Source organism: Neltuma alba, unplaced genomic scaffold, assembly GCF_004799145.2.
Source record: "Neltuma alba isolate B1F8T4 unplaced genomic scaffold, ASM479914v2 tig00005898_pilon, whole genome shotgun sequence".
Lineage (NCBI taxonomy): Eukaryota > Viridiplantae > Streptophyta > Magnoliopsida > Fabales > Fabaceae > Neltuma > Neltuma alba.
The window spans coordinates 22041-36234 of record NW_021634272.1 but is presented as its reverse complement, the minus strand read 5'-3'; the positions used below and the strand labels follow the sequence as shown (position 1 = coordinate 36234).

The 14194-nt window shown below is 35.8% G+C and overlaps 2 protein-coding genes across 3 annotated transcripts; both read left to right on the top strand.

The window, feature by feature from the left end:
• The first annotated feature begins 856 nt into the window (after positions 1-856).
• Positions 857-2290, top strand: LOC114748997 (uncharacterized protein PF11_0207-like). 2 transcript variants are annotated; one of them, XM_028937461.1, is made up of 2 exons: positions 857-1460; positions 1796-2290. In XM_028937461.1, exons 1-2 carry the CDS (start codon positions 1013-1015, stop codon positions 2038-2040), a joined length of 693 nt encoding a protein of 230 aa, XP_028793294.1. In that variant the 5' UTR covers positions 857-1012; the 3' UTR covers positions 2041-2290. The 2 variants fall into 2 exon arrangements, with proteins under 2 accessions (XP_028793294.1, XP_028793293.1); XM_028937460.1 differs by having other exon boundaries at positions 858-1463.
• A 6346-nt stretch (positions 2291-8636) lies between these two features.
• On the top strand, positions 8637-12159 carry LOC114748996 (beta-amylase 1, chloroplastic). The gene is made up of 4 exons (XM_028937458.1): positions 8637-9391; positions 10372-10582; positions 10673-10783; positions 11069-12159. Exons 1-4 carry the CDS (start codon positions 8760-8762, stop codon positions 11873-11875), a joined length of 1761 nt encoding a protein of 586 aa, XP_028793291.1. The 5' UTR covers positions 8637-8759; the 3' UTR covers positions 11876-12159.
• Positions 12160-14194: the final 2035 nt, after the last annotated feature.

The window sequence follows — 14194 nt, the reverse complement described above, 5'->3', positions numbered from 1 at the left end:
ATTAAATGAAAAAGGGGCCCTCACAGAGGAATACAGAAAACTAGACTTACTGAGAGGCCATAAAAATCAGAAATGCTCCTAGTCGTTTTCCAAGCAGGGAATCCAAAGAAGGTAACATCATTAAATGTTTTTGTTCCCATGTGAAGATGTCGTACGCCTCCACCTCCCCACTGGCGTTGAAATCCTTGCTTCCATAAAAAGACATTACCTGCAAAATAGGATGTTTTCTTCCCCGGCTCTCTCTTCTAACACCCTGCATCCCACAAATACAGACATCTTTCTCTTCCTTCTTTGACATTCAAGTAACTAGATTCCATCACGAGTTTAACTATACCCATACACGAGTTAATTTCATGTGACTGGTTACTGAGTTTGACAAACTTGCAGGAGAAAAAAATTATTTTGTGACTGCTCTAGGATGCTCAAGTACAACCATTTGCATGTTTCCTTGCTAAATTAGATGTGGGACCAATTAGAACTTAGAAGAAGCTAGTCAAAATACAGTGGAGTCATATAATACTTCTTCCCACACGCTTCCGTTGGACATTTTTCATGTGAAAGTGAAATATATAGGCATACCCCTCTTTGTATTTAATGTGAAATCTTACTGTGGTGCCCTTATTAATGTTCACGAGCCTCTTTTGCCGGTACTTCCATTCTTGAATTAAAGTCAAGTTCACTGAAATATGTGCGTGCGTGCGTGCGTGTGTTAGATCCAAGCATCTTTTGATAATTAACTTAATTTCTTTGAGTATCATTACTCTTATTAATGAGAGAGGAGGCTCTGCTAAGAAAATACGGCACCCGCAACCCTTTAATTAATTTTTCTTCTCTAGCTCACTATAAGAACAAAGCCTCTCCATTACATCATTACTTTTATTAAAGAGAGGAGGCTCTGCCGAGAAAATATGCCACCCACAAACCTATTATCTTTCCTCTCTAGCTCACTCTAAGAATAGAACCTCTCGATTACTGTGAAAGCAACCCGGAAAAACAGGGGAGAGTTGGAGGGATGGGAGGAAAGGTTAGCAAGAAAAGGAGGTATTTTTGTGATAGAGAATTTAGGTGTTTGAAAGAGAGAGTGAAGATTCTTCAGGAGGAGATGAAGCAGATGGTGTACGAGAGGGAGAAAGAGAGTATGAGCTATGAGAGGGACATGATGTTGTTCAGTTTTAAAGAGGCAGATTGGAAGCAAGAGAGGAAGAGGCTGAGAGAGGAAGTGAGGAACCTCAGGAAGGTTCTGCAAGAGAAGGAAGATCAGATTAGAGAAATCAAAGAGCTTGGAAAAGACAATGATATCAGCGACAGTAATCATAAAGAGTTGGAATTGATAGGGACTAAGCTTCTGGTTCAGAAAATGAAGGAAGAGAGAGTTTGGAGAGATGAGGCTGTGGAGAAGTGGAAGCAACTCTATCTTGCAATCAAGACTGAGCTTGATGACCTCATTCAGAGAACTTATGGTGGTCTCTCTCGTCCCCTCCCACGTTTCTCTCTCAGATTACCCTCTGCACCAAAACCATATAAGCATATCATATGATGCAGTCAAATTTTGTAGATTCTGTGTTTTCTGGTACTGTGATCTTTCAGTTTTCCTTGAAGCTGAATTCTATCTTCTAGGTTCTAAATCCTTTGTTATATGCTCTGTATTTTGATTCTGTTATGTTTCTCTATAAAAATAATTCTATGAGCTAGAGTTGACAGGTCTGCCTTGGTTTGGTTGAAGAAGATTCCTAAACTTTCTGCAAAACAAGTGATGAACGTTGATGAGTTTATTGATTTGCCAACTTGTTGACAGGGGATGGCTTGTTGCGGAAAGCAGAGGAAGATGAGATCCAGATGGAAAATCTGAAGAGGGAATTGCAAGAAAGGGATGAAACTATCCAAGCCTTGAAAGCTCATTTAGCTTCAATGGAGCGCAAGAAGAACAGAACAGAGACAGAGTTTGACATGTTGAGGCAAAGCTTAAAGATCATGAATGGAAGCAGTATGATTTCTATTCCAGTGAAAGAGAGGCTCTTTAAAACCAAATGTGGAAGATGAAATATTGCAGTCTCTTAATATGCAGGACTGAATAACTGCAGTCTCTTCATAGTACTGGGTTAGATTGTATCTTAGAGCCACTAGCTTTTATTTTTCAGTTCTCTCAGAAAATAAGAGTAAGAAGATGGTTTTACTGAAGAAAAGGTTCCTTCTTGAGCCAACAGGGGAAATCCAATGAGGCAGGTGAACAATTTTGTTCATAAGCACTGTTAAATTTGAAAGAAGGTGATTTAATTTGTCCACTTCTTTATCTTTTTTACTCCGTTTCCTAAGCAAAGCCGAACGAAATTTCATTCCGACAAAAAGGTTGTTATGCTTCTCTTTTTGCATTTGGTGTGATTCACTCTGCAAGTACATTATGAAAATGACATGGATTACAGAGTTAACAATATCTGGTAAAAGATATCAATAAGAGTTTATCTAATTAGTAAGGAATTGATTTATAACACATAAGGTCATGAGTTTGAATGTCCTGTCAATGTGAGTATCTTATCTTATTAGTAGACGATCTGTAATTACCGTTATAAGCACTCTTCTAAGTTTAAAGGATATGTTAAAAATGGGGTAAAAAATAAAAGTAAATAAACATTAACTTTAACCCTTAGGGTGTGTTTGGCAAGCACCCCAAACCATGGTTTGGGAAAAATGTTAGCCAAACACCCTTAAAAAAATCAAAACCATGGTTTGGATTCAAAACCATGGTTTTGGGAAAAGCAGAAATTTTTTACTTTTGGAGAAAAAAGGGAGAGTGTGAGAGCCTATAGGATATGTATCTTTTGTTTTTTTTAAAAAATTTTTTATAAACATATTTAATCTTATATCTTATAAAATATATACATATTAATTATTTATTAATTATATTATCTTATATATTATTAATATAGGTTAATAAAAAATATATTATTAACAATTTTATTCCTTCAAATTAAAATATATCATAAAATATATTTTTTCTATAATTATCATATTAATTTATGCCAATTTGTATATATAAAAAGTACTTCTAATAACAACTATCCAAACACTCACACTTCTCAAAATCACTTTTTCACAAAATCTATTCTTTCCAAAATCTACTTTTTTCAGAATCTATTCTCCAAACCATGGTTTGGTTTCATCCAAACACACCCTAAGTCTATAACTTTCGATTTAAGAAAACTTGACTCCCAGTTTGTGGCATGCGTGAAAAACCTCGATATCGCAATTAGTTTGAAACAGATGGTATGTTAGGAAAGTTGGTGAAAAATCTTGAGATTTTATTATTTTAAAGTATGTGAAATTTGTTTAGAAACGTAGCTGCGGCCCATCTTCAACCAAATATTGGTTTCACACATCACGGGCATAAATTTCACATATTAATTTCTTCACCTTAATTCTCACCTTATCACATGGATTTCAAAATATCTATTCATTGTCTTGGCCACAAAATCTTCCCATTGGGAATTGAGACATGTCCCTTGTACATATTACTACTATCTCATAATATCATCCCCTTGTTTTTGACAAATTTCATTATCAGTCTATCAGACCATAATCACTAAAATATTGATTAATTAATTTTATTCAAACGTGTTCTTTTAAATATTAATGAATTATTTTGAGTATGCAGAGTTGCTAACTCGTGTCTAAAAATATTTTCTCGGTCAAATACCCCCAAGAAAAATAATTCTTAAACGCAAAGTTAATGTACGGCTCAAAAGTACATGGTAGAGTGTAAGATATGGCATGAACATGAGTTATATGCAGTTAAAAGGGTCAAGGTGCATCAGCACGAAGTATTTTTGTACATCAAGAATCTTCAAGTATTTTCTAGTACATCAGTATCTTGAAATATTTTTTAAGTATATTCAGTACTTTAAAGTTTTTTTTTACCTTGGTGCTAGATGCACATAAAAATATTTTTGGATATTAGACGCACATAAAAAAATGCTTTAGAGTGTTGAATACACAAAGAATACTTCAAGATGTTGAACGCATTTGAAAAAAATATTTTCAGGTACCAGATGTGTCATAAAAAACTTTAAGATACTGAATACACCTGAAAAAATATTTCGGAGTGTTAAATGCATTTTAGTTAAAAATGTTCAGATATGTTTAGTATAATTTTTTCAGGAAAAGAAAAACAAAAATTCAGCTGGTTTTTGTAATATTTCTTGTACTGGTGTGATGTGTCAGTTTTTATGAAGATTCAGCCAACCAAATCACAACAACCAAGCTCTTTGTTTTTCCACACGATTTTCCAATTTTGTGAATTAGCTCTAATTGCGTGCACTTATTTCTTACATTCTTCTTAGAACACAAGCAAAGAGCCAAGCTCTGTAACGATTTCACATTTTTTAAGGATAAGACTTAAAACCGCACCAAACGCATGTGATTTTCAATTAAAATTGGAACGAATTATACTTATTTACTTGAGAAGTGTTTAAATTATTTGATTTTTATTATTTTTTAAAATAGTCATTTAAAAACTTGCAAGTTGCAACCTCGTGGAATTATCTCAAAATTATGAAATGGGTGTTTTCGGCCGGAAAAATAAAAGTGTGATGCTGGGTCTGGCTTTTGCATGTTCATATTTGGGTCTGGCCCATTCTGCTGTCAACTTTTCTTTAAGATATTTTCTTCTTCTTCTCTCTCATTCACCCAAACAGGGGTTAATGTTTTCAAGCATCACGAGTGAAAATTCTGGTTAGATTATGGGGGGAAAAATACAAATTTACAAATTAGTTATTAAAAAAGCTCTCAAATTTATTATTTACATAGTGAAAATTTATTAGTTAAATTGAGAGTATTTAACATTCACATAATGCAGATTCATAACTAAAAATATAAAAAACTTCACAGAGCTCAATGAAATACGTGGGTGAACAAATGAAAAATAAAAATTATTGGATTAATTTTAGATGAGAGTCTACGGCCTCTTTGCTTTTATTAGATTAATTTAAAGTAGTCTAATTAAATTTGGAAATATAAATTTTAATACTTATAAAGAGAGCATTGAATAATTAGTAAATGAATTTTAACTATTGAAATTCAATTTAAACATTTCAAAGCTGTAAAATGGGACCCAAAAAAAAGAGAAGAGAGTGTCCAAAAAAAAATCAAATTGAGCAATAAACGGCCTGTCGTATTTCTTCACAATAAAAATAAAATAATCACTTTTTTTTCCTTCAAAAACACAAAGTCCTTTGTAGCTAGGAACTTATTTCAAATTGCCTATTCGATAATAATTTATGAAATATAATATAAGTATGTAAGAAAAGTTTTATTTCCGCTTTGTCTAATACTTATAAATATTTATTTAAGCGACTTCAATCAAAATATTTGAAACGTCATCATTTAACATGAAACACGAATAAAAAACGATGAAGAAGTAAAGATGTGTGGTTTTGAATTAGAGTCAGCAACTTCGGCTGATCATATCACCACGACACGCCGAGTCAATGATGCTTGCAAGGGACCGACACACGCAGTTGAAGATGATGAAGATTTTATTAAATCACTCGTAATTGTTTAGACCCACTCACACAACCTAATCCACAAGGCAGAAACGAAATCATACAATTGATGCGTACATCTGGTTCGATGGGATAGTTATTCCTTTTAAAGAGGCATTTTGTTAGAATCAATGTATGAGGGTAAATATATGACTTTTTTTATAAGTAGAAAATAAATCTATTTTTGTTGACAGTTTCTTTTACCAATATAAAAGTCCGTTTCATTAATATAAACAAACAAATTGATAGCTGAGTTCAGTCATTGCAAGGCTGGAATGAAATATCATGCATCTGACTACTTTAGATTACATTAAAAAATGATTGTGAATAAAATAAGGGTTGTGCAGTGTGAATAATATCCCTGATTATGCATCTATTGCGCTTCCAACTCCTCATCCAAATGACCTAATTAGTTCAAAAATACTCGTAAACACATTTTATATAAATTGAAATAAAATTTTTCTCACATATTTAGCTCGTATACACTGTTTATAATGTGTTTTAAACATGTAAGCATTAAATGCTGAAAGCAGTCAAAATGGTCATCTAGGGAGAATGTCATTTAAGTCCTAAAATATCGAACTAATTACGTCGAAGGTTATTAAAAAAAAAAAAAGAGCCGTAAGTGTCGATTAAAAATTTCAGAAAATTATAAACCAAGAGTTACATTTTAAACCTAAATATATTTTTTATATAACTCAGGATATCCTCAAACCACTTCAGGTTTGATCATAGTTTTTGTGGGACCAAAAGTGTTAAGGTTAAAACTCTTTCAATAAGTACGTTTTTTGATATTTGAACTTATATCTTTCTTTTTACGAGGATAAAACCGTTTATTATCTCGATTAACACCTCGTTAGTTAAAACTTAAATATTCTATTCACAAACTCTTAAATTTATGGTTGTTTCATATTCACAGCTCACCCCCCCCCCCCAAAAAAAATCATCGGGATCTAATAATCAATAATTATTTCGTTCAAGACTTAGCCGTTATTCCCTCTCTTACTAATAGCATGCGTGTACGATAACCCAAGCACCCCCACAAAGTTCTAGGTTGCTTCCCTTCCCATATGATTTTTGCTTTCAACCCTATGATTGTTATCTGCTCCCTTTTGCAGCTTCTCAAGCTAAATTAATTTAAACAATAATATAGATGTGAAACAATGAAGGGCAGGTCAAGAAGGTGAACAAGGGATAGAGTAATTCTAATCATCTCCAAACCTATACTGTGCCTCGTTTACATTAGGAATTAAATGAACGTCAAATGATTTGTTGTGCTGGTATTAACATCACTTGCTCTGTTTAGATGAAGATTCGAGTTCAGGCCTGCTGGTAATTAGTTTATGTGTCTGTACACGCTTAAATTATATTTGAAAAAAGAAAAGAAGAATAAGGAATTTATTAAAATTGAAGGGAGGTTGATTGAGAAGGGGCTTACATTACACGCTTTGACTTGATAAGATTAGCATTATTGAAAGTAATAATACACTAAGCAACATCTCTTGATCAGGAATCTATCTGGGCCTCAGATCTCATTGGTTACACCTGGCCCTCTCCTCCATCAACCATTTCACCTTAAATCTTAAGGGTATGTTTGGCTCAATGAGAGGAAGGGGAGGGGAGGGGAGTGGAAGGATTTTAATATTATCTTGTTTGGATTTATAAAAAAAGAGGGGGAGGGGAGGGAAAAATATTTTAATATGAACAATTTTGCTCTTATTTTATTTAAGGCATGGGCATAATTGTCACAACATGACAAAATATAGACATAATGATTACAACATGACAAAATATAGGCATAATAGTCATAATATGACAAAATATTGCCTTTTCTCTCCAAATCCTCCCAATTTTGGAGGGGAGGTTGAGGAGGGGAGGGGAGGGGAAATTTTAAAAAATTTTCCCTCCCCTCCTAAAATTTGTGTGTTGCCAAACAAGGGGAAATGATTAAAATCCCTCCCCTTTCCTCCCCTCCCTCCCAAATCCCTCATACCAAACACACTCTAACAGATCCGCCCCCTCCGTCCCATCCAATCCAATCCAGTCAATAAAAGAAAATTATGAAATAAAACCAATTTTCACTTTGATTCGCAGAATCTTCCAGATCCTATACCATCTAGCCCTCTAGCATATCGCCTTACTCCAAATATGCCACGTCTCCGGCACCCCCAAATATCTGGCCCCCACGTGTCCTCCAATCACTCCCCCTTCCTACTGTTCCCGTTCGGTGTAGCTGTGCCTCATCCTCCTTCGACCTTCACCCATTTCCCGCCACGTGTCGCCCTTTCCCGCCTCACCTTCTTCAAATTTTACTTCTACCCCCAAGGAAAAAGGCGCGAACAAGTGCCCCCATGGTCCCTCTGCCTTCCCTTCTACTCTCTCTCATGTTCCTTGTCACAAAAATAATTTTTCATAGCGATCAATAAACTCATTAAATAAAACTAATTACCTTGTACTCCTTCAGCTTTTAATATAAAATTTATTTAATTAATTGAATTAGATTAATAAAATTAAATAAGTTAGTTAATTATAAAAAATATGATATATTTTTTTTAAAATATTATAATAATCTTTTTAAATATATTTTCTCTCTCTTTTATTTGATTATGATTAATGAAGTATTCATAGAATAATTTAAAAAAATTAATAAATATAAAAAATAAGTTTTATATTTAAAACTAAAATTAACTTAATAATTAAGTTTTATGTTAAGAATAAGAATAGTATTATTTTTTGAAAAATATTTAATTAAAGACAAGCATTGACGTCGAGCTGTTCATGTGTTGCGCCGAAAGGCGGGCACTTCTCGTGAGGTGTCACTTTCCCCCACGGGTCGCTGATTCATTGGTTCTTACACCTATCACTACGCGCGTTTCCGGGAAACTTCACCCGCAATCCTCATCTCACCGTCTATTGTCACGTGATCGAGACATCGTAGCCGTTGCCTTCTCCACCGTCTTTTGTGCGCCACGCACTCCACTGGACACGTGGCAGAAAAATATCGGCTTAGAGGGAGAAACATTATTTTAATCTTATCCACAACTCAAGCGCGGTCTATAAATTCTCAAGATCCTCTGTTCCTTGTTTTTCTCCACCACAGTTCAAATCCCAAATTCTTTGAATCTCAAACTACCAAACAGGAAAGAGATTGAAAGAACTTTCAAACTTTTTCTTCTTTCTCGCGCTTTTTTCGCTTGATTTTCTGGGACAAGTTCTGTACAAAGAATGGCATTGAATATCACACATCAAATTGGTACCCTTGCGGGGACTCCGGTAGGAACAATACAATCTGATATCGGAGTTTCATCCGGAGAGTCAACTGCAACCGTGAACGCGGCGGCGGTGTGGAAGACGCCGGCGACGAATCTCCGGTGTAAGGTGAGTAAGTCAGACGGCGTGGATGGGCTCTCGCCGCCACTGAGTCCTTGCAGGTCGCCGGTGCTGGGGGGAATTCGGGCGGATCTTTCAGTCGCGTGTCAAGCATTCGCGGCACAAGTTGCGCCGATGGCGGAGGTGGAGGCGGTGCCTGTGCCGATGAGGAGGTACAAGGAGGGAGGAACTTCAGAGAAGGTGGAGGGAGTGCCGCTATACGTGATGATGCCGCTGGATAGCGTGACGATGGGGAACACGGTGCATCGGCGAAAGGCGATGAACGCGAGTATGCAGGCTCTGAAGAGCGCGGGGGTGGAGGGAATTATGATGGACGTGTGGTGGGGATTGGTGGAGAGAGATTCGCCGGGAGTGTACAATTGGGGAGGTTACACGGAGCTCCTGGACATGGCAAAGAAGCACGGCCTCAAGGTGCAGGCGGTAATGTCGTTTCACCAGTGTGGCGGAAACGTCGGCGACTCTTGCACGTACGTATCTCGCTTGTCTAGTCTCTCTCTTTTTCAAATTTTTTTACACACGGTATAAATTTAGTACAATACTGTATAATTAGTTAATTACTAGTATTTCAGCATTTTGAGATTATTTCAAGTTGATGATTTGTTATTGGGAAAATCTGCATTATTCTTTTGGGAGTGATGAATTTCACGAGCTATGGTAGAGACGTAACGGACACGGACTCAGCGGGGCAACTAGGGGTTAGAACGTTCATAATTAAACAATTAATTATTCATCAATTCAAAATTCATTTAATTAATTCAAAATTTATTTTAGTCTTGATTAGCTTATTTTTAATTTATTATTTTGTAAAGTTATACTTTCCTAGACTCATTTCGTAGTTACTACAAAATGGTCTTATATTTATTTATTTATTTAGGAATTCTTTTCTAAAGTGAAAATTAGGAATTTGATTTGATGTTATATTTTATGATTTTTTTAATTTTATTTTATATTAAAAATGATATAAAAGGGAGAGCGATCAACTTGTGGCTTAAGCAAGTAGCACGGAAGAAGGGATAGATAGCCCAAGAAAGAAACACGGAAAGCGTGTGGTTTTGTGAAGATTTGAATGGAGCCCACATGAAGTTGTCTGGTTGTGCTCCTGAGTTGCTTCTAAAATTATATTAACCTTTTCCCTTGGTCTAGGATTTTTCAAGACTTGTTTGCTGTAGTTTGAAGGAAAAAACATTTTAAATAAAGTTTTGTAGTGAAAATAATAAATTGGCACATTAGTTTAGGCACTAAAAGTGGGTGGGGTGTGAGGCAGGGATTTTTTTTTTTTTTTTTGGGGAGCTGAAAAGGCAGGGATTCAAACCCTTTAACATAATATAAAAGTATTAAGTAGTTATTTATGATACCTAAGACCAATCTTTTGGCCAAAAAAATAATAAAAAAAAAAAATCTAAGACCAATCTGCATGGTGCTAAACGATTGTTTGTGTTGCGCGCAGAATTCCCCTGCCCAAATGGGTTTTGGAAGAGATGGATAAAGATCCAGATCTTGCATACACGGATCAATGGGGAAGGAGAAACTACGAATATGTATCTCTTGGGTGTGATACCCTTCCCGTTCTCAAGGGCCGGACACCTGTTCAGTGTTATGCTGACTTCATGGGTGCTTTCAAAGACCAGTTTAAACACCTTTTTGGTGACACTATTGTGGTAAATACTACTTGAGACTCCTCAAGATTCTGTTCTAACATGTGCTGTTTTATGCTCTAGAAATCTGAATCACATTTTGACTCCATTCAGGAAATCCAAGTAGGAATGGGACCAGCAGGGGAGCTGCGTTACCCTTCATATCCAGAGCAAAATGGGACATGGAAATTCCCCGGAATTGGTGCTTTCCAATGTTATGACAAGGTGATTCACATTTTCTTATTTAATTTAAACTGTTTTTAGTTCATCTAGATGGCTGATAGTTACTTAGTAATACTTGGAATGTGGTTAGAACTTAGAAGTAGATTGAGTATTACTGAGAGAGCTATGGAAGTGTTAACACTGTAAAATAAGTACGCTTTCTCTCTTTCTCCGTGAGTGCATGCAAACATGTGAAATCAATTTTTTGGGGTTGTGAGCTGTAAGTGTTTTTGACTTTGATAGCTACTATGGGTTATTCAATAACTTTTTGCTTTCATTATGGTGCAGTATATGCTGAGTAGCTTAAAAGCAGCTGCGGAAGCTTCTGGTAAACCGGAATGGGGAAGCACAGGCCCTACTGATGCTGGTCACTACAACAACTGGCCAGAAGACACACCATTTTTCCGCAAGGAAGGTGGAGGCTGGAACAGTCCGTATGGTGAGTTCTTCCTCACCTGGTACTCCAACATGCTCTTGAACCATGGTGAGAGAATCCTTACCTCGGCCAAGTCGGTCTTTGAAAACTCTGATGTCAAAATTTCGGTAAAAATCGCGGGTATCCACTGGCACTACGGCACTAGATCTCATGCTCCAGAGCTCACAGCAGGCTACTACAACACCAGGTTCCACGATGGCTACCTCCCAATAGCTCAAATGCTGGCTCGCCATGGAGCCATCTTCAATTTCACTTGCATTGAGATGCGAGACCATGAGCAGCCTCAGGATGCTCTGTGTGCACCAGAGAAGCTAGTGAGGCAAGTGGCTATGGCCACTCGGAAAGCACAGGTTCCTCTGGCAGGTGAAAATGCACTCCCAAGATATGATGAATATGCGCATGAGCAGATCATAAGGGCCTCACAGTTGAACGTGGATGATGGCCAAAACGACTCAACAATGTGTGCTTTCACTTATTTGAGGATGAACCCTCAACTGTTTCAGCCGGAACATTGGAGAAAGTTTGTGGCTTTTGTGAAGAAGATGAAGGAAGGGAAGGGTGCTCGCAAGTGTTGGGAACAGGTCGAGAGAGAAGCAGAGCATTTTGTTCATGTGACCCAGCCTTTGGTGCAAGAGGCTGCTGTTGCACTTATGCAATAAGGATCGCTGAATTGAACTTTTTTCTGCAGTTGTATTTTGTCTTATAGGGTCTCTATAGGTCACAGCTAGGTTATGAAGTTTTTTAAGGGAAGAAGCATCCTAGACTCTCTGGCCTATGAAAATGTATAAATTTGTATTTAATATGTAGTATCTCTCTTTCTCTGTTTCTTGGTTTTTAACCAGAGTATTTAAATTAGCGGCAAACTGTTTCTATGCGCCAAAATAAGAACTTGTATCTTTTGGAGCTTGGTGTTGTAATATAATGCACATTCTGTCATTTGTCTGCTACGCGAATTCTTCTTTGCGATTCCAAGCTTTTTGGTTAACGACCAGTCTGAAACGCTGATTGAAAAACATATCAAAGCATTTGTGAGGGGGGGGGGGGGAGGTTGAGATCCCGATCTCCGTTTAGAAATGTATGTGATCTCGTGCCGCATTCCCATTTAAGCAATTTGAGCCTTTTGCCTTCCCATTTAAGAAATTTGAGCCTTTTGCTTCTTCAAGCTATCATAGTATTGTCTTGCACGCTTTTTGGGATGCCTTTGGATTCAATTAGTTCGAACTGCAAGTTCAATAATTGCTATAATTAGGATGAATTTCTTGCGTTTCGTATACCTGATGAGTGATGTCTTTACGTGTTTTTTTTTTTTTGGGCCAGCAATATCTTTACGCGTTTTGCTTCATTTAATAGCTAATCATGGGGAAAATGTCTTTCTTCTGGTGTGCATAAAACAGCGTGTGTTGGAACAGAATCCTGACTTAAGGGCTAAGCATGGGGAGAATATCTTTCTCAATCTTTTTAGAAGGAAGGAGGGAGTAGTAAACAGTTAACCGTTGATTTTTCAGTATTGAGCCCTTCACCTCAGGTTTACTAGGCAACTTCCAAAGGTTAACCATATGGTAAAAGCCCGTTTCAAATGTAGAAATACTCGCCATGTCTTGACACTACTTTCCTACTGATCCACGCAATCCTAGCTGTAACATTGCGATGTACATAAATCTTCGCTTTATGCACAAGGGTACAAGGGTATATGCTGATTTATATACTCCTATGCTCCTATTTACAAGACATTCAAGCATGTTTCATACAGATAAAAAAAAACCCTTAAATTTCATTAACTTTTATTTAAAATTTAATGACTTTTTAATTTTATCCCTGTTTAATATACATTATACTACCTCAGGTCCTTAATATAAGATCTTATTTGACTTTTATTTTGATCATAAATATAAGACCCCAATTTATTTTGTCTCTCATATTTATGTATTTTTTTCCTTCAAGTAATCCTTATAACAATGATAGTTTTAGCCAATACACTTGATTAATAAGGATATTTTAGGAAAGACAATATATATTTCTTACAAATAACTAACGTAACTTCTTTTCTTAATCTCCTCAAATTAGTCAACTAGTTTTTATAATTAGGACCGAAGATAGTACCTCTTATAAACAAAGTCAACATAATAATAAATAAGGGGTAAAATTATATATTTATCCAAAAAATTTCTTTCAGTACCCTATTTACTAAAAAATATCTTCTCTCTCTATCCTATAAATAATACCAAAGGGTTAATTATTTGCAAGTTTATTCTTGTACGTAAGAACGCAAGAGTTCAATCACATCGCAATTCGATAACACGATAAGAAGAGGGGCTTGGAAACGTGCATGCGAGTTTGGAAGTGGCCCAAAAATGACCAGTGGAAGGATGATTCCGGTGGACAGTTTCCAGATCATTCATGACAATGCATCAGGGAAAAAAAAAGATCATTCATGACAAGAGTTGAATTTTGAACCCTGATTGAATCCATTTCTAATCTGTTTTTGCTTTTGTCAAATGTCAATAATATAAAATGAGAATAGTATAATGTACGTTGGACTGAAGTGAAGACCATTCTTGCTGGGCCAAATAATTCTTTTGTCAGTCTAATAAGCGCTGAATCAAACCATTGAAAAATGCTTGTTAGATTAATTTAACTCAAATTAAAGATTGATAATATTTAAAACATGGAAAATCACACAAGTTTGACTACTATAGGTCATATGATCTTTTTTTTTTTTGGTCCAGATAGATCATATGATCTTAATCATTTAGAAGTGAAGTATTTATGCCAACGAAGTATGTAATATCTCTAGTTTTTAATATAAAATTTAGTTTCACATTTAATTTAGTCTTAAATATAAGATTTTGATTTATTTTGTTTTTCATATTTATTTATTTTTTTCCAAACAAGTCCTTGAAGTAGTGTAAATGTTGAATATTCTATTAAATGGTAATTATAGCTAATACACATGATTAGTAAAGATATTTTAAGAAAGA